The sequence below is a fragment of the Thermobia domestica genome, chromosome 12 (genome assembly GCF_964235325.1).
Source record: "Thermobia domestica chromosome 12, izTheDome1.hap1.1, whole genome shotgun sequence".
NCBI classification, from domain to species: domain Eukaryota; kingdom Metazoa; phylum Arthropoda; class Insecta; order Zygentoma; family Lepismatidae; genus Thermobia; species Thermobia domestica.
The window spans coordinates 209033420-209059847 of NC_137465.1; the positions used below are offsets into that span (position 1 = coordinate 209033420).

At 36.6% G+C, this 26428-nt stretch overlaps 1 protein-coding gene across 2 annotated transcripts in view; it reads left to right on the forward strand.

Moving 5' to 3' along the window:
- The window catches only part of LOC145666999 (putative G-protein coupled receptor No18), a 624395-nt gene that overhangs the window by 541800 nt on the left and 56167 nt on the right, over window positions 1-26428 (forward strand). For both annotated transcript variants that reach the window (XM_081734677.1, XM_081734678.1), the window contains 2 exons: window positions 13469-13646; window positions 16447-16538. In XM_081734677.1, coding sequence (XP_081590803.1) covers window positions 13469-13646; window positions 16447-16538 — 270 coding nt within the window. The remainder of the gene's footprint in view (window positions 1-13468; window positions 13647-16446; window positions 16539-26428) is intronic.

Consider the following 26428-nt stretch of genomic DNA (forward strand, 5'->3'; position numbering starts at 1 on the left):
TAACAAATCCAGGTACTTCAAAAACAAGTTCGTTTAACTTTATATTAATCGCTGTTACTGAAATGAAATCTGACCTATAGGTGAACATATTGCGTTTATTACTAGTATGATAAATAACGTTTAGAAGAGGAGGTGTGGTGACTAACCGATAAACTATGGCTTTTGTCAAATCTTTTTTGTTGCTAGCGGCCAGTAACAGAAAAACTGGGACGTAGTGATCGCTTAATGCTACCGGGGAGGCATGGTGATTCAGTGGTAGAACTCTTACTTCTGGTGCGAGTCCTTGGTTCGATTCCCGACCAAGTAAGTTTGCGGTGGACAACATCGTGCACGTGGATTTTCTCGGGGTACTTCTGTTTCCTCCCACTTTCTCACTTCACCAATTCTTTTATCATCATTCACTTGCCTTAATCATTATCTCCCTTAGCCTAAAGGACATAATTGTAGAACGTTAAACTAAAAAATGTCATTGCTAATGCTCTCAGTTTCACTACTCGTGCATTGCGCGAAATCGCGTTTGACGTTCCTTTATTATTGTAGTTTTTAGTAATAAGTGAAATGATTTAGTTAGTTAATAAGAAACCGTGTTGTTTGCTTCCGTATATAAGTCAAGGTATAACAGTTGTAATAAAATAAGACGTTTCTTTTTTCCTTCCCAAAGCAAATGCATATTTCGTAAATCGTGCAATGCTAATCCCTGAAAGGAGGGAGAACTGATTTTGTTCCCATGTGTGTAATGTAAATTTTTCTTTGGATTATATATTATGAAAGCTGACAAGTTTGTAATAAATAGGGTATTCCGTGATTAAACGCATTTAAAACCAAATATTGTTCCTCACATTTTCCCCAAGCTTATCACATTACTTGTCAACTACAAAATGAATTGAAAGTTCACACCTCAAAGATATTTGAGTCTCTCGTATGTAAATTATTATGTCTATTAGAACTGACTTCCAAAATTACATCACGTTGTTCAGTAATGACTCTGACAAAAGCAACAATTTTATAAAAAGGAAAAGGAGGTTAACAGAAGGAGAGCAGTTTACCAAATCTTCTCAATTTTGATTCAAACATATATATTCAGAATGCTGAATGACAGTAACCGAGTTTGTAACCGTGCCTCAGATAGTAAGCCAAGTTGTATTTTTAATCCCTAAAATACACTGAGAAAAATCCGTTATCAGACAACAGTATATTGTACAAATATACGGAATCCTTCTGTTTAGTAAGGAAATCGGTACGAAGCGCACGTTATTCATATGCTACATATTTTTCCCGCTTAAATGTTCCATCATGCCCTTGCAGAATATCTGACACCTAACAATCTTCCGTATATTAATACGTATGTTACATACGTCCATCTATATGTGAGATCCTGACCGCCTATATACAATTCTTTCGTTTGTATAGAAAGTACGTATACTCGGAACACTTATACGGGAAGTACGTATAGAATATACTTTTCCAGTTACACGTTTGCTATACGTTAAGTCCAAAAACCACAGGATTTACATGTGTAACCTACGCTTTTACGTACACCACATACTTTTTTCTCAGTGTAGATAAGAAAAAATAAAGCTTGCCTTAATTCGGGAACGAGCCGAAGTGATATAGGGCGATGTGGATCTAAGTCATTACCTTCTTAACTTCAGCACGTACAGGAGGTGATATTCAGCATCATGCTCTGGCAACTTACTCCCAGGTTCCTACAGATACTCATTTATCAGAGGTTGGATGTACTTGTAAGTCGCTTTGCAATGGGAACAGAACGAGAAAGTAATCGCTCCTTTATTGGTATCAAACCCGGAATACTCAGTTAGTAGGTAGGCGCCTTACCGTTAGCGACTTTCAAATAGATAAATAAGTTTATAAATTGCAGAATAAATTGCAACGAGGCTGAGGGAGACCATCATTATGATAATGAATAAAATGGTAAAATAAAGAAATGGGAGAAATCCGAGGAAACCCACACACATGGTGTTTGTTGACCACAAGGATCACTTCGCACGAGCAGGGATCGAACCAGGTACCTCACGCACTAAAGGGGCCGCGGTGGCTCAGTGGTAAAGAGTTCGCCTCTGGCGCATGGAGTCCTTGGTTTAATCCCAGCTCGTGCCAAGTGAGCTTTGTGGTGGGCAAACACCATGTGCGTGGGTTTTCCAGGGTTCTCCCATTCCCTCTCACTTACTTAATTCCACCATTCCATTCATTTTTTATCATTACCATCTCTTTTAGCCTAGCCAGCATAATCGTGAGGTGTAAAACTCAAAGAATTTGTTTATCTTTATCTCACACACTAAAAGTGAACACACTACCGCTGAGCTGTGTATTAACTGAAATTTAGTATCTCTTCCCAGCACCAAGGTTACATGAGACATGAACCTACAGTTTACGGTGGAATCCAAACCTGCGTAATGTTTTTATACTTTAATTCTTTCCCACTAAGAATGGAGCCTCGGAAAAGGTGCATTAAAAGCACACGCACTACCCATTGGACGAGAGGGAGCGTATATGCTCAACCTTTGAGTTTTTTGATTATAGACTACAGGCTAAAGACATGATAGGAGGCCTGGGTTCGATTCCCGGCGCGAGCTCATGTGGTTCGGATTCCACGTTAATCAGTAGGTCCACGTCTCATATGGCCTCGCTGCTGAACGGGACGTTAAACTCAAAATCAAGTCAAGTCAAGCTAAAGACATGATAATACATACTGATAAAGACAAATTGATTGTTGAAAGTATAGGAAGACGCGAAAATAGAAATCGTTTCTACCTTGGATTGAACTCACGATCATATTCATCGAAGACCAGTGGCGGATCCAGAAGGTAAAAACTGGGAGAATCAGGAACCCAGACTATTATACTTATATCATGAATTTACAATTTTTCGTTGGTCCTGCAGAAGTTCCCAACTTAAGCCTTTTGGCCCCAGGATAGATCTGCCACTGCCAAATACAAGTCTTCTACCATAAAGTCACTGTTCTCTACAGTAAACTCCTCTGACTATAGATATGCATATTTCTTTGCTTTTTGTGCATAGTTATGGTAGAAAATACATGTTCTCGAAGACCTATTCACATAGGAATAATACTGTTTCGTTATTACTTCTAAAATTGTTGGAAAAGTTGTACTTCGCCAACTAAGAAACTTCTACCAAGATGTAAGCTAGAAGTAACTGAAGAGAGAGTATATATATATCGTAGAAACCGCCTCAGGCGTTGTCTTTAATTTGTGATCGAAATGTAACTCACAAAATCACATTAGGCAACTTGCTAATTACAATTAATAGAATTACTTATATTCCCTCAGCACGTAAAATACACGTACTTGAGAACACGAACGAGAGGTTCTAAGAAATTACATCAACTGAGAAAATGTCATTACGATTTTTTTTACAGTGCTAATAATGTTATTATTATTATTGTCTTTGAACAAACTTAGGCAATTAATTTATACTTTGAGAACTGGCTAGGGTTCTTAATCTCGGTCAGAGTAAACCTACAATTTTAATTGATTTATTTCAGTTACTGGAAATATTTCCATTGTGGCGCCTTTAACTACTCCGGGAACAAATTTTTCACTACTACTACTACTTTTGTCACAGGAGATCTGGGTTTGTTTCTCAGTGGTAGCTCGTGCTTCAAATCCTTTGTTGAGCTAGGGCCGCTGTGGTTCAGTGGTAGAGCGTTCACCTCTGGTGTTTGGGATACCTGGTTCGATCCCAGCTCGCGCCAAGTGAACTTTGTGGTGGACAAACACCATGTACGTGGGTTTTCTCGAGGTTTTCCCGTTTCTTTCCACTTTCTTAATTCCACCATTTAATTCATTCTTTTCATCATCACCGTCTTCTTTAGCCTAGCCGGCATAAGCGTGGGACGTAAAACTCAAAGATTTCTTTCGTTAAGCTATAGCCAACAACTCAAGCATATATAGTCTCAGTGCTGAAAGGGATATTAAACTCCATCCCAATAAACTACTACTAGTACTACAGCTGCTACTACTACTACTACTAATAATAATAATAATAATAATAATAATAATAATAATAAAAATAATAATAATAATAATAATAATAATAATAATAATAATAATAATAATAATAATAATATAATGATGAAGAAGAAACTGCTATTTGTGAAGTATTTGGCTCACAACTAGTCCTAATATTCACATCTGTTAAACATCATTATTCTATGACAGTAGTTCTCAAAGTAGGGTCCGCGGACCCTTCGGGGTCCGCGACGCCTAAAAATTAAAATGTGTTGTGATAAAATAGAACTCACAGCTGTTATGCAAGAAGTTTTTCTTTTCAGTTATTAAAAGAAAGTAATTAGAAATTATAACTACGTTTGTAAATTTAAGTGATTTTCCTACTTGACTAGATTTCTGCCCTGAAGCCGGTCAACCGTTATATAGGACTACTTCAAGTGAGTAATATGCCTTCTTTATTAGGGTACTTTTTTCAAAAACAGTTGTACTTCAACTGCACGACGCTTCGGAATTTCATGGATTTCATCTTCAAGTGGCGGAAAGTTCCCACCACTACCTCCAATTCCAGATATTTTCTTTAAAAAATATAAAGAAGTAAACATTAGTAATTGCTATGCTTATAAACGTCAAGCCTTTCTCCAATTCTAGGATTTCTAAAAAAAAAACGATGAGAAATCCCTCCGAAAATATGTTCCTCGATCCGCCACTGCGAGTAACTATTCACTCAAATTAGTTTGCGTGTTCGCTGTGAGTGTGAAGAGATGTCTAAAAAGGCACTGCAACATTTGATGCCTTTCCCTACCACTGACTTATGTGAGCAGACCTTTTCTGCTCTTTTCAGTATTAAAACCTTAAAGCGAAATCGTTTTAATGTGGAAACGGATCTATGATTAATGATGATAAAAATGATTCCCAATTTAAATGTGAGTATGGAAAAACACAAAGAATTTAATTCCTTGCATTAGTGACCCCACATTTGGGAACGTTATTTATCAAGTGAATTACCTTTAAAAGAAATAAAAGAAGAAGGAAAAAGACATTGGTTTTGTGTTGAAACTTTCTGTACTTTCAATTAAAGTTTCGTTCATTAGGAAACAATTATATATCTTTAGAATAAATTACTTATTATATTATTTTTATTGATCTTTTTCTTATCTGTGCTAATTCTAACTAGCATATTTTTAATACCATCTGAAATTTCAGATAGCATTGCAAGGGGGGGTCCGCAGATCACTTCCCGAATAAACGGGGAGTCCGCGTTATCGGAAAGTTTGAGAACCATTGTTCTACGGTATTCGTGAAACTAAACTGAACGAAGCACTGAATATACAGGGTGCTCTAAAGATCTGGAAACGTCCTAATAGGTAGTAAACGCTGCAAAATATAATCAAAGTAACAATGTAGTGTGGAATAGGGATGAGGAAATTCAAGGACTTATCACGATGACATCCGGAATCTTGAAGTCCATCACCTGAATTTTACGTAGTTGACTTAAACTCTAACATGTAACAAGTCATTTTAATAGCAAATTTTCATAGAAACTGAATGGTACAGTTATTTTTGCTCTGGCACTAACCATTACAAAGCTATGACTGTTTCTATGTTTGTATCGTTGCATGTGACTTACTAGCACAATATGGCCTTGACACATTGAAATTGTAAGACTATCCATGATTTTGGATTGATTATTTTAACAAACGAAACACTGACCAAAGCTTAAAACCCACTGTATTTTAAATTATAACATGTAATGGTTTCGAATATCTAACATATCCTTCTTCAGACACTATCAAACATCTGATAGTGTCTGAAGAAGGATATGTTAGATATCCGAAACCGTTACATATTATAATTTAAAATACAGTGGGTTTTAAGCTTTAGTCAATGTTTCTTTTGTGAAAATTGAAATTGTGTTGTGAAGTGGCGAACGAAGAACTTGAGTGATATCACACGATTTTAACCGAAGTTATTCCAAAAGGACTTTCATCACCATTGGTACTATGTTCAAAGTGTTCCAAGAAACCGAGTCTGTGGCAGGTCGGCCCAAAATTGGTAAACCACGCACAGCGATAGACAAGGTATTCAACAGCGGCAGCTCTGGCATCATTCACTAAAAGTCCCAGAAGCACGCGTAACGTAGCTCGTGAAAGTAGTGTTAGTTGCTTTTCAATCATGCGCATTATGTCAATGAATAAGTGACACACTTATAAGCTGCAACTTCACCAACACCTTACAGAAAATGTTCCACATCGTCGTCTGAAACTTTCTCAATGGGCCACAGAGCAGCTACGATAAAAACCTATATTCGCCACGAGTGTATTATTTACTTAGTAGGAAATCATTGAGCGCCGGATGAGATTAACGAATAGAACGTGCGACACTGGTTGGATTGTACCTGCATTAGTTTGTCATATCCGCAGGTATTCTCGGTAATTTGGGATGTGGTGTGACATGTAGCTTATTCGTCTTAATCGTTTCATTCTTAACCAACAGAACCCTAAACCGTTGGTAAGTATGGCAGGAATGGAGTGCTTCACAATGAAATAGCGTTTTGGTGAATGTTGTCCAAAGACTGTTCGCAAACTTCGTGAAATGTTTGATCAATGTCAAGTACAGAATAAATCGACTGTGATGAGACTAATTGCTGAATTTGAGAAAACCGGTTTGGTTGAAGACATTAAGTCGCTGCGCGCCCTTGTGTTAGTCGTTCTGCGAAATACATGGTCATCAAGATGGCGCTCCATTCCTACCCGTACATTCCTTCATTCCCAAAAACAGTTGACGATCATGCGCTATTCGGCGCTCCGTGACTACTAACCACAAAGAAAACCCGTACATTCCTTCATTCCCAAAAACAGTTGACGATCATGCGCTATTCGGCGCTCCGTGACTACTAACCACAAAGAAAACCCGTACATTCCTTCATTCCCAAAAACAGTTGACGATCATGCGCAATTTCCACGCTCCGTGGCTACCAACCACAAAGAAAACCCGTACATTCCTTCATTCCCGAAAAACAGATGATGATCATGCGCTATTCGGCGCTCCGTGACTACTAACCACAAAGAAAACAGATGAGAATCGTATAACGTTCAGTGCAGCCAACTTACTAGAACAGAAATGGCGAGAATTTCAAAAGTTACGTTCTTTATGCGACACCCTTTATTTTCTAGTTCAAACTTTTTTGCTTTCCGACAGCCATAAAAAGTTAAGAGTTTCCATTTGGTCAAATTTTGTATGAAAAAAATCAGTAATTGTAATTGTGTACTTTACAATAAAGATAAAAAAACGAGAAAGGCGTATAAGTAAATGGCCAGGTTTTCAGCACAATAATGCTTGCTGATGACATAGCACTGATAGAGGATAACGAAGAGGATTTGCAGGAAGCACTTTCAAACTTAAACGACCAACTGAGAAAGAAAACACAAAATGAAGATAAACAAGAAGAAACCAAAGTGATAAAGTGCACAAGAGTAGGATAGGAAGGATCAAACGTATGGCTAGAGGAAGAGAAAATCGAAGACGTTAAGACGTCCCCTTAGTTAGGAAGTCTAATATCCTCAGATGAAAGAAGTGAGAAAGACGTAAGTTCCAGAACACCGCAGACTAAACAAGCATTCAATAGGAAAAGAGGACTGCTAGCATCAAGAAATGTATCGTTGGACGTTCTTAAACGAGTTATTAAGACACTTGCATGAAACGTGGCGTTTTACGCATCAGAGACATGAACATTGAGAAAAGCTGAAATATCCAAGCTGGAAGAATTTGAAATGTGGTGTTGGTGCAGAATGCTGCTCATATCATGGACCGAAAGGAAAAGGAATGAAGACGCGACTAACGGAAGCTAATGAAGGACAATAGATCATGAAGATTATAGGAAAAAGAAGAAACAGCATGCTTGGCCATCTTATTCGGTACTCGGATTGGATCACCGTGTTGATAGTGGGAAAGGCAGAAGGAAAACCAAGAAGAGGAAGACCAAGAATAGAATATCTAGACACAGTTATGAAGAAGAGACTTTTATTAAAGTATAAAACAGCTCTCCCAACTGAGACGAAAGTTTTAAAATTTCCGTGTTGGCCACAACCTATAGCTGAAGTGGGAAAGAAGTGGACAATAAAGATATACCCAAAAAAATCAATTAAAAATGAATTATTTTCCGCAATCGGAAAACGACTAGTTAAAGTGACTCTGTGCGTAACTACTTGATCACGAAATACGTGTTGACTTATCAATATTTCCAATCGTTTTCTTTTTCCCCTACACCTTTGGCATTTTGTTAAACCCTTCCAGACAGAATTAATAATTAATTATACTCCATTTATTTATCACAGTCGCTCTTCCTATTCTTTATTTTCATCTTGTTTTTTGCTAAGTTAGCAAAAGTCAGATTTAGGTTTTAATAGTTTTTGGTTAACAAAAAATCATTTCCAACTTCAAATGACTTGAGCATGAGCAAAGGAAAAAACGCATGAGAGCGTCTACAGAAAGCAGCTCGTCTTATGTAGTAAATAATTCAGAGAATCTTGTGCTTCATTTGCTACTGTTCTCAAATGAATACTTAATCACAGGGTTGCCAGATGTTACACAAGTCTACACGAAATCTTCAGCAAGTGACTAAAAGTGCAACCAGACAGAATCCATTGTGTTTAGCGTCAGCCTTTGTTAGCAGTAGCTTTTATACCAAGAACATAGAAGGCAAAATGGAAGACAAACAACTGTACTTTGTTACCAATACCACACAGCGACAGTCTTTTTTGTTTAATACATGGCAGCTCAATCGCTTTCAAGTGTTATTGATTTTTTCAAAAAAAAAATCCTTTTGAATAATTAACTTGTATCAAGAAAGAAAGACAAAATCAAATAGAATGAAAGCAGAAATGATGTTATGGCCTTATTATCTAATACAACACACCTATGTTGAAGACTATTAGGCTTCTGGGCTACAGTTTTCATTCCATTGACAAAAAGAAATGCAGAAATTAGGTTCACCCTCAGTTGCATTGCTAGGGGCAAAGGAAACGGACTTTGCTCCCCCGGTGGCTACACTTGCATCCCTGACTGCCCCCCTAGACATGTTGTATTGTGATGTAGGTCAAGAAATATACAAGATAACTGTTGTTTGCAGTAACTAAAAAATTAGCTGCTCTCCAAAATTTATTTTCTCCATTTACTTGTCTACCAAAAAAATTAAACCTGGCTTTATCACTGTTCATTCTGACTATCTAATGATTCTACCAAAAGTGATAACTATTCATCGCTGATTAGTCTGAAGGCACTACATTCTACTATGCGGTTAAGGAAAGTTAAGATCTGGAAAAAATGAAATCTTTGAGTTTTACGTTCCACAGTTATGCCGGTGAGGCTAAAGGAGAAGGTGATGATTAGAAATGAATGAATTGATGGAATGAAGAAAGTGGGAGGAAACGAAAGAACCCCGAGGAAACTCGCGCACACGGTGTTTGTCAGAGGTGAACGCTCTACCACTGAGCTACCGCGGCCCCCTAGGATCTGGAAGATAGCTACTCGAGTTGTAAAAATAAACAAATTAGAAATATCTAATATTGTATGTAACAAATTCAGATGTTGGAGTTACTGTATCCCTTGTTAACACAGTCGAGCCCTCCTCTAGCGTCAAAAATTAGGAAAAAAAATGCGTTAGAGAATATACTACGTGTGAAGATTCAAAACTGAGATAACATGTAAGTTTTCTTATGGTTACGAAATATTGAGATTTTATCTTTAAAGTCGGCCATCATTACTTAAAAGCTTTATTTATCTCTTATTAATGAATCTCTATGGCAGAACTGACTGATTGCCTTTAGTTTCCAAAAATAAAATTATTTCTAATAGAATAAGTAGCTAGACAATCATGGTTATGTAAAATGTTTCTGATTCAAGTGACTTTGACTTCTGTTATTAAATAGCGTTTAGATCCAAATTTTGCTGGGGGCGCGGTGGCTCAGTGATAGAGCTTTCACCTCTGGTGCTTCGGGTCCTTGGTTCGATCCCAGCTCGCCCCGTGTGGACTTTGTGGTGGACAAACACCGTGCTGGTGGTTTTTCTCGTGGTTCTCCCTTTCCTCCCACTTTCTTCATTCCACCATTTCATTAATTTCTCATAAACACCGTCTCCTTTAGCCTAACCGGCATAACCATGGGAAGTAAAACTTAAAAATTTCATTTCATTTTTGCAAATTTTGCTGACATTAACTATGACCTGTACTATGGACCATTTTCGTGGATTCTACGGTAATAGTTATTTTCAACATTGATGCTTTTAACTATAGTTTGTTCGAACAATTCACACTCAATGCAATAAGGAAAGTGTAACTGTAAACTATATATCTGGGAGAAAGCAGATTGCAGTTTCAATATGACATTGTGCACTAACTTTGGAATTAATTAGTGGAATTTGGTTTCACAATGTGCAGTGCTCTTTATGTTGTTTATTTCTTAAGTGACTAAGTTTCACTATGTTTGCTTAAAAAATTTCACGGCTATCCTATTACAAAGCTGTGACCTCGTTACGTATACACACCGCCATCTGTTTGCATTGCATGATGATTATTGAGACCATAATGTTGTGTAGTCACGTAAACTAATTTGAAATTCTAGAGCAAAAAGATCTTGGTAGCTAAAATTTTCCGTTTCTATAAAAAAACGAATGTAAATGAGGTTCAAAAAGAGAAAAGTACATTCCGATACATGTGAACGTGTACTTGGTATGTCAAATTATCCAAAATTGATGTGAGTAATAATAAAAGGTAAGTAATTCTTACGAAAGCTTCATCGTATTTATCTTTTACATGAATTTCCATCTTTATCATAATTACCTTATAGCAGAATACTTTTTCTACTGATTTCCCCTGTGATTTCTTATTGAAGAATAGTTACTTGCCATGTACTTTGGACTATTATTTTATCTGTGGTTACAATGATTGATGCTAAGTGAAGAAATAATTAATTTTTGCACTATTTTATGCTTGCAATACAAAGTATGCATATAATATTTGGAATAACGTCTCAGCAAGTTACAAAACTTCGTAGATGAAACATCGATATCATCATCAGAATCAAGATAGCGAAGAACTTTTAATGGTTTGTGCATGGTTGCATAACTACATAATGGAATGATTGTAGATGAAAAAATAAAATTAAACAAAAGCTTCAATTTAATGTCTTGCGATCATGCCCTGTGATGTAACGGATACAGATATTTATGATATTGAATAATTTTAAATGTATTATCGTAATAACAGTATATTAGAAAATGAGAATATCTTCCAAAAAACAGATACACAGGCAACTTAAACAGGAACGCAACATAGACTATTCAAAAATTGAGTGTTTCAACCTCCAGTGCACTGTAGGGATAGATTAAACCGGGATTTTCTCTTGTTGCTTACCTGATTTGTATTTTGAAGTTACTTAATTGCTCTGATTTTTAAGTTAACGTCCCACAGTGATGTTCTTTAGACTAAAAGAATATATGCTTAAAGAATTGCTGGAACGAGATTGTGATAGGAAATGGGAGAATCTCAAGAAAAAACCACACAAACACGAATTTGTCTACTAAAGTCTGTGACAAACATTTTGACATTTCAGCTAAACGAATAAAACGCAAGCTCTGGCGCGACGTTGCCAAGTAGTAAAAGGGGTGTGGCTATGGCAAAGCCGACAAACTAGAGCGCGATCAGGTGACAGGGGATAAACGTGGATGTGTACAAAATAAACTACCAATACCGCTGGCCTCTCATTTGCTAACAGCATTTAAAGGGAACTTGGAGCTCCGCCTTCAAATGCCAAGATCTTTGTCACGCTGTATAGTACCTCCCTAGAAATATCCAATGGGTAACAAGATGTGGTATGGGATACGAGTAATTTAAATGTGCAAGACGGTAAAGTCACTAGAGTTATGAATTTACTAACATTAACCAATGAGGGAGATGATGCTTAGAATCTTCGTGTCCTTTTGCGATTGTAGATAACAACATAAGGAATACGAAAAAGAGTGAGAATCATCTTTTTTTTACCGCTGTACAGAAGATACGTAAGTCATTCGCTGCGGACGCTTTTCAGTGTCGGTTAATGGCACTAGTACAAAACATATGGAAATGTACTGAAACTTCCTGTCAGAATGTCGTATCTTCAAGAAAAGGTGTTTCTTACTTTGATGTTGTTTAATCCCAGGACGTTAATGTCTTATAGTGGTTACTTTCTTAATCATTTCGTGAGAAAAGTAAAACGACAGCTGACCGATGAATCCCTGTTAATTGTGACAGTGTAGTATATTCCTAGTTCTCCTGTTGTAAAACAAGAAAATCTACTGTAGTCAGTATGGCGGACTACTTTACGGACATGCACCTCAGAAGAGCCGGGAAGAGAATTGATTGTAAAATAAACGGTTCCTGAGTCACTACTGTTCCGGAGGTCACTACTGTTACACGTGCATTTTTTCAACTTTATGTTCGACTTCCAGGGAAACAGGATCTGTTTTACCACTTCAACTGAAACGTGGATGGCCTTGCACAATGCACATAAATCATGAAGAGAATGTACTTGTTACCGTACCGGTTTGTCCTGATACTAGTACACGCGCTGTATGCTGGGCGCTAAATACTCACTGTATCGATGTTTGGCGCATCCTCATTAAAGAAGAGATGCACCCATTCTATTTATGCAGGGTAAAGTATTTATCTCAACAAGACTTTTTCGCATCGTCAGATATTTTGGCAATAGTTTCTGCAGCAAACTGTTGTTGTATTGAACTTTTCAACTCTGGTTTTCTGGATCAACAAGGCAATATTTATCAGAACACACGTGTTCAACAGGCACAACAATCACATGTAGATACTGAGATACGCATGCTACTCTTTAGCAAACCATCAGCACAAGTTTCTATTAAATATATGCTGTTGTATAGTAAAGAACCATCTATTTCGTACTTATTTATTACCCATCCATCTTTGTTGTAGCAATTGCCTTCCGTTTCTATGTGGCGTCTTGCACGAATTTCTAGAGAATGTGTCATTAGTAATTAGATTTCAACATGACAGTGCACCTCCACATTTTAACGTGGGCGTCAGAAATTTTCTAAATCAAATATTTGCAGAGCGTTGGATTGGCAGAAGTGAGTTTGTGCCTACGATACTAGTCATTTAAAGAACTGTCATTGAGAATTAAAGTGGCATACAGTAACCTGTATTTATGTTCTAATACATTTCTTTACCTCTGAAAATTTAGTAAATTATTTTCATTTCAAAACCGTTTTATTCCTGTGTCATACCGTGTAATATCATGTTATATAGAAAAAATATTATCATTGTTGCATTCTGTAATGAATAATTAACAAGAAATTATTTATGTTTGAAGACAATTTGTCAATAAAGTGATTGTATCGTTTAACTAAATTATAATTATTGTTATTTTGTTTACTAATTATTACTAATAATTATTTAATTTCACTTTCATCCGCAGGCCGGGCCTCAATAATACAAACGATTCATGTGAATACAGTGAGAATTTGGGTTACGTCGTGTTTTCAGCACTGGGTTCTTTCTATTTGCCTCTCATCGTCATGTTGTATGTTTACGCAAGAATATCATGCGTCATATCCCGCCGTCATAAGCAGCTCACAAGTATGGACTCTACACAGGTAAGTTGACATAGTAAAAAGTACAAGAATGTTTATTTCTGTGTTTATAAGTTCGCAAGTCGTATGTGAGTGAAGCAGTATGTGTATCACAGTCAGGAAAATGCGAAAAGGGACACAATCTGTTGGCTTAACAGTGCATTTACTATCTGTTGTAAAAGTATCTTCACAAGGAGTATGTATAACAATTTAGCATAGGGGTTTGGATTTTCTTTACATCTATTTTATAAGAATATAAGTTATATATACCGTAATATAACAGACCAAGTTATGATGAGTGTAGTCCAAAGACTATTGCAAAGTTTTTGTGTAGTTTGGATAAATAGGTGTTGTCAGGGCCAGACAGATAAGGAAAAGATTTTGCAGAGCTCCAGGTAATCTGGGTAGAACTGGTTTAAAATGTTTAGTGTTTTAGACAAACAGCGGTTGATGTCTCGCAGAGCTCCAGGCAAGCTAAGAGGGAAATTAATTACATAGCTCCAACCAAGCTAGGTGATTGTACCTAGGATTTTTTTAAGTTCCAGACAAGCTAAAAGAAAGACATTGAGTTTTACAGAGCTTTAGTAAACTAAGCTTTAGGAGCAAGCTATGAAGCATGAGTTTCGTTAATTTTTTAAAGCTCCAGGCAAATTAAACGAGGAGATTTGGGCAGCTGAAAGTTATAACGCTAAAACATTTACATGATGTATTATACCTTCTTTTAGACAGCAGTGGCACTAGATTTTTTCACATGATCTGGCGATAAAATGCCTCTTGTTTGCTTGCTTGTATTACCTGACCAGGATATTAGTGCGGTTTCTCGCGGAGGGAGGTGCTGTTGTGTTTATATCAGTTTTCATGTTAAGCGCGTGGGACAAGGGAGCAGAGAGCATCACTCTGCAGTGTATCCAACGATTTCTAAAAGTTGCAATTTACATGCTATAATCAGCCTAATTTGTTTCGCTTAATAAAGAACGCCATAAATTATGTAGTTGTTATTGAACGCAGGAATGGTTATTCTTGCAGTAATGCAGATGTATTGTGGATAATGACATACGCATGGAAATTAACAATTTAAGAACAACATAACACGCAAGTGAGTTTCTACCATGTATTAAGCAGATTGTATAAAAATTGATTGCTTTTTACTTGATTACATTATAAGACAGGAGCAACCTTTAAACGTAGGAATAACAATGCCAATGACTAAAAGATTAATTAAGGGTTGATAGCTTAGAGCAATATCTTGTAATTGTAAGTTTAAATGAAGTTAAAGCTCATAATGCTTGTGTTTGTTTTAAATGTATGTTTATCGGTTGACAAATAAATTATTTTCTTGAATTTTAGCCAAGGAAGAATTCCGATACGTTTCCACTCGAGAACTGTGGAAGTCATCTTCGTTGTTCTATTGGCTAGCGCATGTGCCTTTGTTGCAAGTGGTTCTGTTTTGAAATCCAAGTGAAAGCTCAAAAAATAATTTTACAATCTTTCATTTTTATTAATCATCAGTCTCCTCTAGCATAAAGAGCATAATCATGGGACATTAAACTAAAGAAATTTCATTTTTTCGATGAATATGAACAGCTGGGGGATAAGGAGGTGAAGAAGAAAATTTTTTCTTCATTTTTTTAAAGGGCTATGGGACTGGATAGCTTGCCTTGCGGGATTGAGTTATAAAATATGATCACAGTGCAACTTTCTTTTAGGATTATTATAATCCAGCCTTTTGGTAAATGTGGAATAAAATTATTGATAAAACATCAGTGTATGGGAAGTGTAAGCGTAAGTATTATTGCTTCAACACATTATAAACTCACAACTTTTATTTGTGAGTACAGAAATTCCCCTTGAACTCCCTCTGAACTTCTTTAAGACTCTAGGACTCAGGTGACAAAGAATTAATTCCACTGTTTTCATACAAAATGTAATTTTAATACTTGGGAGCCTAGCGTTATCTTTGTGTCTGTAATACATAATCATTTGTCAATTAACTTCAGAGGACTGGGTTTAGTCCGTAAGCACAAGTTGCGTTGCGTATAGTTCAAACATATCAGATGTATGGTCTTGTTTAACAAAACCTACACCTCTCCTACCTCTATCTGAAAAGCCTTATATTGTTGTTCACATATGAAATTCAAGGACAAAAGCAATCATCATTAAACAGCAGTATTTTAATTTCAAGTCTAAGTATTAAAATGTACTACGTATGGGTAAAAGAGTTTCTTTTTCTTCATGAATTGATGTAAGAAGCGGCCGCATGATTTCCGGCCAATTGTTTCATCACCGGTATCTTTTAGCAATGAGATAACAATGAAAGACAAACTTCGCTCGTCAAACTTGAAATTTTGAAAAACTTATGCAAGTGGTTTTGTTATTCAAATACATATCTAGTCACTTTCATCAATTTTAGAAGTAGCATTAGTTTTGTAATAACATAATGCCTGTAAAAGTTACCCTGAAAATGTATTTTGTATTTCTTTTTTAATACGTAATTAATTTTCTTCTGAATTTCACTGGAGTTCAATTCCTTGGAAGAACAATTTGTATGTTATTCATTTTCTGGACACAAAAATAACGCATCTAAAATTTAAAAAACATATTAATTTTGACATTTTGTACCGATTTTTTAAAGAAAAACAATTTGTAATGATTTAGATAAACCATTACGTTTTTTCTCAATTTAAACGTTTTGTTAGCTACTTATTCAAAATAATAATTTCAGTTCTAAATGTATAAGCTTGTATGTTACTTTCTTAATCGATTTTGTACACAGCTTTTTATTATTATTATTAATTTGTTGTTATTGTATCTTGCTATTTTGCAGAGACCTTGCTGTAAAATTAGTCAAGAAGAGTCTGATATAGACCGACCATCATCGGAATACGAAGAAACAAAGCTCTCAATACGATGTACAGGGTAAGTGTTGCAAGTGATTTTTATGTAATCGAACAAAAAGGGGGTAACAGGGCTTACGTTTTTACCTAAATTTAAAGCTTTTTGTGGCACAACTTACGTTATATGGTCAGTGACATTGAACTTCTAAAGGAAACATTCCATCGAATCCAAATTTCTGACGAGTTTTTTTTAACACATTTTAATTAGAAATTAAGAGTCCTGAAATTAATACTCAAAGGTTAAAGCCGTCTCTGCTTAACATGTTAACTGCATCAGAATATTAACTATCCGCGTAGCTTTAATTGTAACACCAGACTCTAGATGACAACACTTGACAGGAACGCTGTAACATCAAGTACACCTGTTTCAGTACATCTCGTTTCATCTCTCATTGCTAGATGGCTCACTTCTAGCGCATATATATACACCTATATCATTAATTAATGGGTAATTGATTAGTTACAACCTTGTGAGGACATCACCCATTTAGCGCCTCATTATACGCACCAGCTGTTGTCGCGTATGGCCAGTTATAATAGCAGTTCCTAGTTCCTGTTATTTTGCACACACGTTCTGTTTCGATATTAATATGTTATAGTTCACAAATTCTATCATACGGCGAAGTTAGTATGAATATTTTGCTGAGCAGAGTTTCTCAACTTTTTTTTTTCAAGTGGGAGCCACTTTTATTAATCAGAACGTTCTGCGGACCATCCTACTTTAGTCTCTTTCTAAAGAAAAAATATTATTCCTTGTATGTTTTGAGCAACAGAAGAAAACACATACTGTTTTTTTTTTTTTTTTTAATAATTGAAAGTTAATATGTTATACTACGAGTGATCGGAAAGTAAAGTTGCAAAGCCTGCAATGAACATTGTATATATTATTTCATATAACCAATACAGCAACAGATGGTACACACTTTACGTTACTTTTCGACATAGTTTCCATATCGATTGAAACAGTTGGCGCATCGTGGGATGAGTTTGAAGATTCCTTCCTGGTAAAAATCCTGTCCTTGCATGTTCAGCTGTTGTCACGGAATGTTTCACCTCCTCGCCTGGTCTCCGAGGTGCTCCTTCATTCCCAATCTTTCCATCAGATGCCGTAACGTGACCTCCTCTTGTCCTGAATCAGGTTCTCCACGTGAGCCGTATTCAAATGTTAATGCCATGCTAGGTCGGGCACTGCACTCCTCTTCGGTGACCTTTTTCTCTATTAGCTGCAAACTTTCGACATCGTTCTGCGACATGCTGACGCGTCATTACAGTCTCTCCGTAAACCTTTATCAGCTGCCGATGAATTTTAGCCGCGGTTACATGTTTCGCCCACAGAAATCGAGTAACTGAGCGAACTTCTTCGCGAGACAAGTTTTCCAAACGAGTCGCCGTTTGTGTTTACATATAACTAGCGCTGTAAGTGGCGGATGGCTGAACGTTTACACAGTTGCCAACTCATATATTAAATTTACCACACACTCCTCATTCCTATATATATATTAAAGTCTAAAAATATCAACCGTGTAACCTTGGTTTCTGATCCTCCGTCTATAAGTCTATAAGCTATTAGATCTAAATCTATAAGCTATTAGAAGTTGTATAAGCTTCACCATTATTAAAATGAATAGTATGCACCTGTTTAAGATTCTAACTACAATGCGTAACACACAGTTTACTGAATTTTATTATTTTCTGTCCTTTTTGAGCTAATGTTGTATTTAAGAGAACTACCTTTAGGATTGCTTGGGGTCCACAAGCCATAGTTTAAGAAACGCTGCCTTAGAGCAATCCTCATAATAGAAAGCAAACGCTACATGCGTCACACTAATCTTAATAATAAATAGTCATGGTAATATAGATGTCGTTACCTGCTCTTATATATGTATCGGCTGTTCTAAAACTGGTGCCCACGGACCACAGAACATTATTCTACAAGTCAAAATAAAGCAGAAAAATATATGTATTTGTATATCTTTCCAGTCGTCGTCTGGAGACACAAATTGCACTATGTAGCAATGTCTATATTATATATATATATATATATATATATATATAAAACATTTCGTCTCTGTGTAGCTTTTTCTCCACAAAATACACCACGAAGCTTTTAAGGGTTTTAACCATCTGCAGTTTATTCGGTAGAGAAATTTTGATAATGTGAATCTTTGTTGTAATATAACTAGTAATGTCAGTAGTAGTTATATTAGTAGATTACAGTACTCGTATAACTGTTTCTTGAATTCTTAGTAAATGAAGTTCGTATTGTGTTTCTGTGAGCTATAGAACATGTATTTCAAATATGTCTGTCAGTTTTTTTAGATGATTCCAAGAACAATCTATTTAATAGACCCTATTATTCAACTAAGCTTATTTTTCTATAAAGCTAAGAAAGGAATTCGCACACTATAAAGACAGTGACTTTAAAAGTCATTTACTTTGTGTGATTCATCTGTGTTGAAGCAAAGAAGTCCTAAGTGTGAAAGGCCTCTCTAAACTAAGGAAGAAACTAACCCCTTAACAGGAAGGCATCTTTTACACAAAAATTGCAAGATCAGATTTCATGAAATAGTAAATAACAAAATTTGTAACTTGTTATAATAAATTTAAGACTCTGGCTAACACAGCGACAAAATACAAACTATCATAGACAATGGAAATAGCCGGATGAAATAGACGATGAGCTTTTAAGAATTCTAATGGTATAAATTAAGCTCATATTTATATTTCCAGCATGGACAGTGAATACTATAAATTGTATGACATTATGAATAATACTGTTAACAATTCATTTGCTTTATGCTTGATATTTACAGGATGTTTCAAAACAACACCGACAACCTTTGGGAGGTGATTCCTGACACCAAGATAAGAGAAAAAGTATAGCCCAATCTGGGAGCACAAATGCTTCCTTTCGGAATTATAGGCTGCCGAAAACACTTTAAAAAAATGAACTTTAAAGATCTATAGCTCCAAAACTATGGGATCTACCATAGTCGAGTCAAAACTACCATAGTCGGGAACTATTATGTACCCTATGCAAATACCCATGTTTCAGAATCCTGCGGTACTTCCGCAACAATTTTTATAGAGGTCGTTGTTGAATACTTCAAATTATATGGCCGTAGCCAAACTCCCTCTATAAAAATTGTTTCGTGAGTACCTTAGGATTTTGAAATATGAATTTTTGGATAGTGCACATATTAGTTCGTAAGTGGTCTTGACCCGACTACGGTAGGTTCTGTAGTTTTGGAACTATGGACCTTTAAAGTTAATTTTTCATGTTTTCAGCAGCCTATAACTCTGAATAGAATCATTTGTGCATCCAGGTTGGTCTATACTTTTTGTCTTATCTTGTTGTCACGAATCACGTCCCAAACGTTGTCGGTGTTGTTTTGAAACACTATGTATATTTCCAGTATTGATAGTGAATACTATAAATTGTATGGAATAACATTTTTGACATTATGAATAATGCTGTTAATAATTCATTTCGTTTATGCTTGAAAGAGAAAAAGCGAGAAGGGAGCAATCTGACAACACTGCGCTAAATATTGCGTACTATTGGCTACTGTTCATGTTGCTCCTCATCTGACAAGAGCTGTAATCTGCAACCACTAACATTATGTCTAATCTTGGAAAATGTATCTGGCTCTAGAGAAAGAGCTCTATCTCGACTATGAAAATATATAGGTTTCTATTGGAAAAGGCTTTTCTCACGAAATTTGTCTCATCTCTAGAAATATATTGAAAGACCTTTACTTTGTCTCTCGCAGGGTAATTTCGTCTCGTCTCGTATAACGTATCAATTTCGATTCAAAGAGCTTTGTCTCGTCTCAAATTACTAACATTCTGTCTCGTTTCGGAAAGTGTATATGTTCCTATAGATAGAGCACTGTTTAGTCTCTCGTTTCGTGGCTAAGGCTAAATTTAACTCTAGTTTAATAGCTCAGTGTTTCTCCCTTTTGGACTATAGAGCCGAAGTCAAATGCAGATAAATCACGACAAAATATAGAGTTAATGTTAAATAATATTATTTAGGAAAGAAATAAGAGATAACTCACGAATGCAACTTTGCAGTAGCGCTTAACTTAACGCTTTTTATAGAAGGTATTTCGTTCAATTTATAAACAGGATCACGAAAACTTGAAAGAAAACTAGGTAGACAAACAAGTCCGTTTTAACTAAAAATAATTTGACGATAAGCCTGACCAATGAGACCACCCAGCAAAAATATTTCGTACTGACCTATGCAGAAAAAAGTACTAAATCTAAGGGAAAAAGTACTAAAATTTTATCTGTTCCCGTTTCACCATATTTGTGACATTTTATATTAATATCTTATTAGGTTTTCGACAGCTCCCTTTCCCTGTGGATGGACAGTGATCCCCCAACATTCTTGAAAGAACAAACTTTAAAATTTTTTCGCAGTCAAAATTTGATACAAATCGTGCAAACCATTTACACCCTCCCAATTTTGACTTTCCACCCCCAAATTAAAAATCATGGCGGAATCCCTGCTTAATTGTCTTATTAGAACTCACTGTAAAACCAATAAAGTAACACAAGTATGACAAATATAGAGGATGTCGGGAGAAAATCAGAAATATCACAAAATGGGTTGATTGAGAAAATCGAGTTTTAATTCCTTAATGGCCTCCTGTTTAAACGGATCACCAAATATGTAATATTGTTTATTGTGGTCATTTATTAGTTGGAGACACATATGTCCCACTTCCTTTCTTGAAAATACCACTATTGAAAAAAAGGCAGGAAAAAAAGTTACCAAGTACAGTGAAATTTTCGTACGTTACCTTATTTTCATAAGATTCCTTTTTCTCTCCCAGATGTATTTATGAGAAAAGAAGAGGAAGAGAAAAGTACTAGATTTGTTGGTGAACGTAGTAGAACACTAAAATATTATAAAAGGTACTAGATCTAGTATGAAAGTACAACGGTGGTCACACTGAGCCTGACTCTATACCAATCACAAAACTGCTTTGCTTCACGTTTTATGCTTCGGAAGGATTCGGTACGATTCGTGGATCTGCCTTGCGAACGCACACTTGAGAAAACGTGAAGAAACAGTAATGCACCAACAATGTTGCCAAACTCAGAAGGCACAGCGTACGAGCGGCAAATTGTATAACGCTTAGAGAACTATAACACGAACACTCACAGTTATTCAAATTAAACGCTAACAATAATAATAGCAAAAATATAAAACAATAACAACAAATATAAACGAAATGAAACTTTACGGCAATCCGACAACACTGTTCCCTCAGAAGCTGTTCCTCGTATACCGCGAGAAACCACACTGGCAAAATTTCATGAATGGGGTTCACGATCGGGACACACCCTGGCATTCTATTGGACGCTGAAATTCGTAGATTTAGATCAAGCTTCACGACTCTGTGTGATCACTTTAGTTAAAACATAAAACTAAGAATTGTTAGAATGCTCTTGCTTTGTTTGCAGTGCATTTCTAAAAAGGATTTTGCATTTTATAGGTGGTACATGTGTTATTGTTATGTTATGTTTGGAGTAGTATGTACCGGGGATAGACAAAAATATGGAAACACCTGGATAAAAGATGTAGCCATTTAGAACACGATTTACGTCTGAATGATAAGTCGCTGTGCCCACTGGCACATCTTGTGAGATATACAGCCTGGTTATTCAAACGGATGGGCCAGTTATAATTTAGCAACCGGTCCGAGAAGATTATCGTGAATCATGTCTGAGCTGGCAGAGTTTCAAAAAGGGCAAATTGAAAGTGCGCATATGGTGCGAGCTTCCGTGACGAAGCAAGCAGAAATGTTTGGTGTTTCAAGAGGGACAGTCTCGAAGATCATGACTGCCTACTAGGAAAAACCGCATCACCGAAGCACCAGTGTGGACGCAAAAATACATTGCGTGAGACGCACATTGGGTAGGATTGTGACCAAGCAGATCACCACAGCGCCAAAGGTCACAGCTGAGCAGAATACAGTTCTTACAAACCCTGTTAGCATTAAAACAGTCGGAAAAGAACTCCACAAGTAGGGAATTTATGTCATACCTGCAATTCCAAAACCAATCGTGATTGTTGACCATGCTGCTATACGGAGACAGTATGCTACCCCTATTGAGCAGTAGAAGACTGTCATCTGGTCAGATGAGTCTTCCTTTACATTGCTTCCAACTGCTGGCCGAGTTTAAGTGTGAAGAACACCAGCACAAGCGTACGATACAAACTGTCTGTTACCAAGAGTGAGGCATGGAAGTGGTTGATTTATGATTTGGGCAGCCATATCCTGATATTCTGCTGGCTCATCATCATCCTGCATGTACATGCCACTGCCAATTACTACGTAACTATTTTGAGTGACAATCTGCATCCTTTGGTGTAAACTTTGTTTCCAGATGGTAATGTCGTGTTTCAAGATGACAGAGCTCCTGTTCATACAGCTCGCATCGTCCAGAACTGGTTTCATTAGAACGGTGATGAAAAAAATGAAATGAAATCTTTGAGTTTTACGTTCCACGATTATGCCGGTTAGTCTAAAGGAGACGGTGATGATGAATAATGAATGAAACGATGGAATGAAGAAAGTGGGAGGAAACGGGAGAACCCCGAGGAAACACGGTGTTTGTCCACCACAAAGTCCACTTGGCGGGACGGTGATGAAGTGTCACATCTGCCATGGCCGCCACAATCTCCAGACCTGAATATCATTGAGTCCTTGTATTCAGTTTTGGAGACCAAGATAAGAGCCCACTACCCACCACAGTCGTCTCTACAACAACTTGCAGCTGCTGTGGTGGAAGAAAGGTACAACATCCCTTTGACAACCATACACGACCTGTATTTCTCAATTCCCCGTCGACTGCAGTCTGTTCAGCGGGCCACAGGTGGCCCTACTCGCTAATAATAAAGGTAATGTGTAATTTTTCAGGTGCTTCTACATTTTGTCCATCCCTGTATATCACCATTAGCAGAAGACAAAGAACAGTGAATGCAATATAGTACTTAACAATCTGTTTTGCAGTGTATAATCAAATAAACAATTTCTTCCTGAAGAACAAACACTAACAATTGCTGTTGGTAACGAATACTTTTAGTGCCATAAAAAATGTAAACTAACACAACACATTGAGCAATTCTATTATGATAATAGCATAGAAAAAACAATCGCAAAACAGGTAACAGTTTCAACACAGTAACAACTCCATGCCGTAGACGTCGCCAACACCAAGTGGCCCACTTGCCTATAAATGTCAATCGTCGATATAGCGATGCTTTGAAGGATTGCCGCTAGTGTGCCACTGGCGGCAGGATTTCGTCGAGTAGAAACAGATATCTAGAGTTGGTGTGTTGAAGATACCACCGCGTAGCAGCGAGGACTTGATTTTGGTTCGCGTTCATTCGATTCGTCGCAGAGAATAGCGAAAGGATCAACACAAAGTATCGCCAGTCAGCCGGTCATGTAAATTTTTCCTGGTGAATTGTTCCTAAAATGAGCTAAAGAGTAGCCTCTGTCTCTACATCACGAAGTGAAAAAGCTTGAGACGAATGCGTATAATTCTATGTATTTAGATGGCAACTGTGGCCGATCATTAGAAAATGAATATGGGAGAACTATGAAATAAAGTAACTAGATGCGAGTCATTTTGTTATAAAATTACATAGCGAACGCATTTTATCTGATCCCAAACGGTTATCGTCGAATATACACGGTTAAACAAGGACTCTAATTAACCAAATTAAAAAGACCTCAACAATTTCTCCCTCTACAAGCGAAGTTTTCTTCACTGCCTCCGTGGCGAAGTCGCAAGAACACGGGCCTAGTAATCATAAGATTGGTGGTTCGCACCCAACGCGGGGTACTTTCTTTGGTACTTATTTTTCAGTGGTGTTTACTCACCTTAATGTAAACAAATCACAGATATAGGCGATTTAACATTTTTAGGAGAGTAACTTTGTGGCTCATTGGCGTTTCGTCGCGTCTTTGCAACTGGTGGGCCGCTGGTGGTATAATTTTTAAAACAGAAGTGGGTCACCTTGGATCGTCGGTGCGGGGCAGCCAACTTTTGGCGAGATGTCGCTAGTTGGCCATCGGTGGTCCACCGACGCTTACGGCATGAAGAATGTCTTCATCAAACTTTCCTCTCGTCGTGCCTTCTTGGAAATTTGTCACCACTCTTATACCTACCGGAGATCAGCTTTCTGCTTAAGCTCCGCCCGTTCATTAAAATAAACACTTGTGTGTGTATGTTTTTTCTTCTCTCACCTTGTTAAGCAGCACACGTGTCCAATTTTTTTTTTTTTTTTTTTTTTTTTTTGAATACATCCTTCTTCTTTAATTATCCTTGATTATCAAAGAAAAATGTGATTCCCAATTTCCTGGAAACCTACGAATGAAAATTTATCCTCCAACTTCTTATCTTACTTAATTACCTGGATGTGATCTTTCGATTCATACATGACTCAACTTTGTACAAAACATTGTAGTTAAACAAAACTTATCTTTAATCATACTTTTAGCTTAAACGAAGAAGTTCGATAAGTATCAGTTTCATTATAGTAGGTGAGGGTGTTACTTGCTAGACATTCCATACTTGGCTGGTATGAGTTACTATCAACTAATCATGTAAAGCGCGTATCATCGTATATAGTCTTATTTTAATTAATCACTTTCTTTACAGTTAGTCGTTTTCTCATCTTGAACTACAAAGCCTCGGCATACATAATCTTCTATCTATATATATGAAAATGAAAGTGAATATGTTTGTGACTTAATATGTCTTGAACTACTCGACTGATCTCGATCAAATATTCAGTATGCATGAAGTTTGAGCTTAGCTTTTATAATTTTAATCCTACGGTGCAACTTAGGGTAGAGTAGGGAGGAGATATTTAAAAATCATCGAAAATGACCAATATTAGTATCGAAATCCATAGTTTTCGGGGTCGCTGAAATAAACCGTGACACTTCCGATGCCTGTTAAATCCAAATTCAGCCTCGCAACTTGAAGAGCGGGAAAGATATATATATATATATATATATATATATATATATATATATATATCCTAACTATATATAAAACTCCATGAGCTGACATAAATTATTGACCACTTCCTGTAGGGCTGCAATGATTAAATTTCGCATGATCGTAGCTTTCCAAAACTAACTCACAGGAAAATTGCCAAAAATGAATATTTTTAATTTTTAGGGGGTCGAAATTGGGGATGAAGAAATTGCCATGCTATTTAAATGGCGTTTTCTTTTCTGATACAAAATCTTATCTTTTAGATAGTTGAAATAGGAAAAGAAACGATAGAATTGTGGGCTCAAGAGGTGCGAAATCGTAGGCCGAGCAAGACGGAGTGTGGGGGGCGAAGCCCCCGGATGGCCAAAACCAGGAAATATGAAGAGCAAGTTCACGAAATTCTCTGTTGATGCAAAGTCCGATAGATAAGAAATACGACGTAGGCCGTAGCCCGAGCAAACTCGGGGGTCTGGGGGCGGAACCTCCGGCAAGCCAAAGGCTAGTATATATATAAAGGGGAGAGTAGCCAAAATCACACCACTTTTTACATAAATGGTTTTAATTCGAAACTTTTGAAGAAATTTAAAATGATTTTTTGATCGTAATGAACTTTATAGTTTTCCAATTGTATTACATTGAGTTCATAACGATATCTTATCATTATCATGATAAAAATGATGATATTTTAGAAGCCAGCGATTGGTGCGATTTACGCAACAGGTTTTCCAAATCGCACTATGTGAAGCCAAAATCGCACCACCATTTGAATATATGCAAATTTTACAGTAATGCATATGGGAAAACAAATTATCATTTCCATGGAATATCGCATTATTTTATTTATGTTATATTAAGATGAAGTATAACACATCTTTAAAG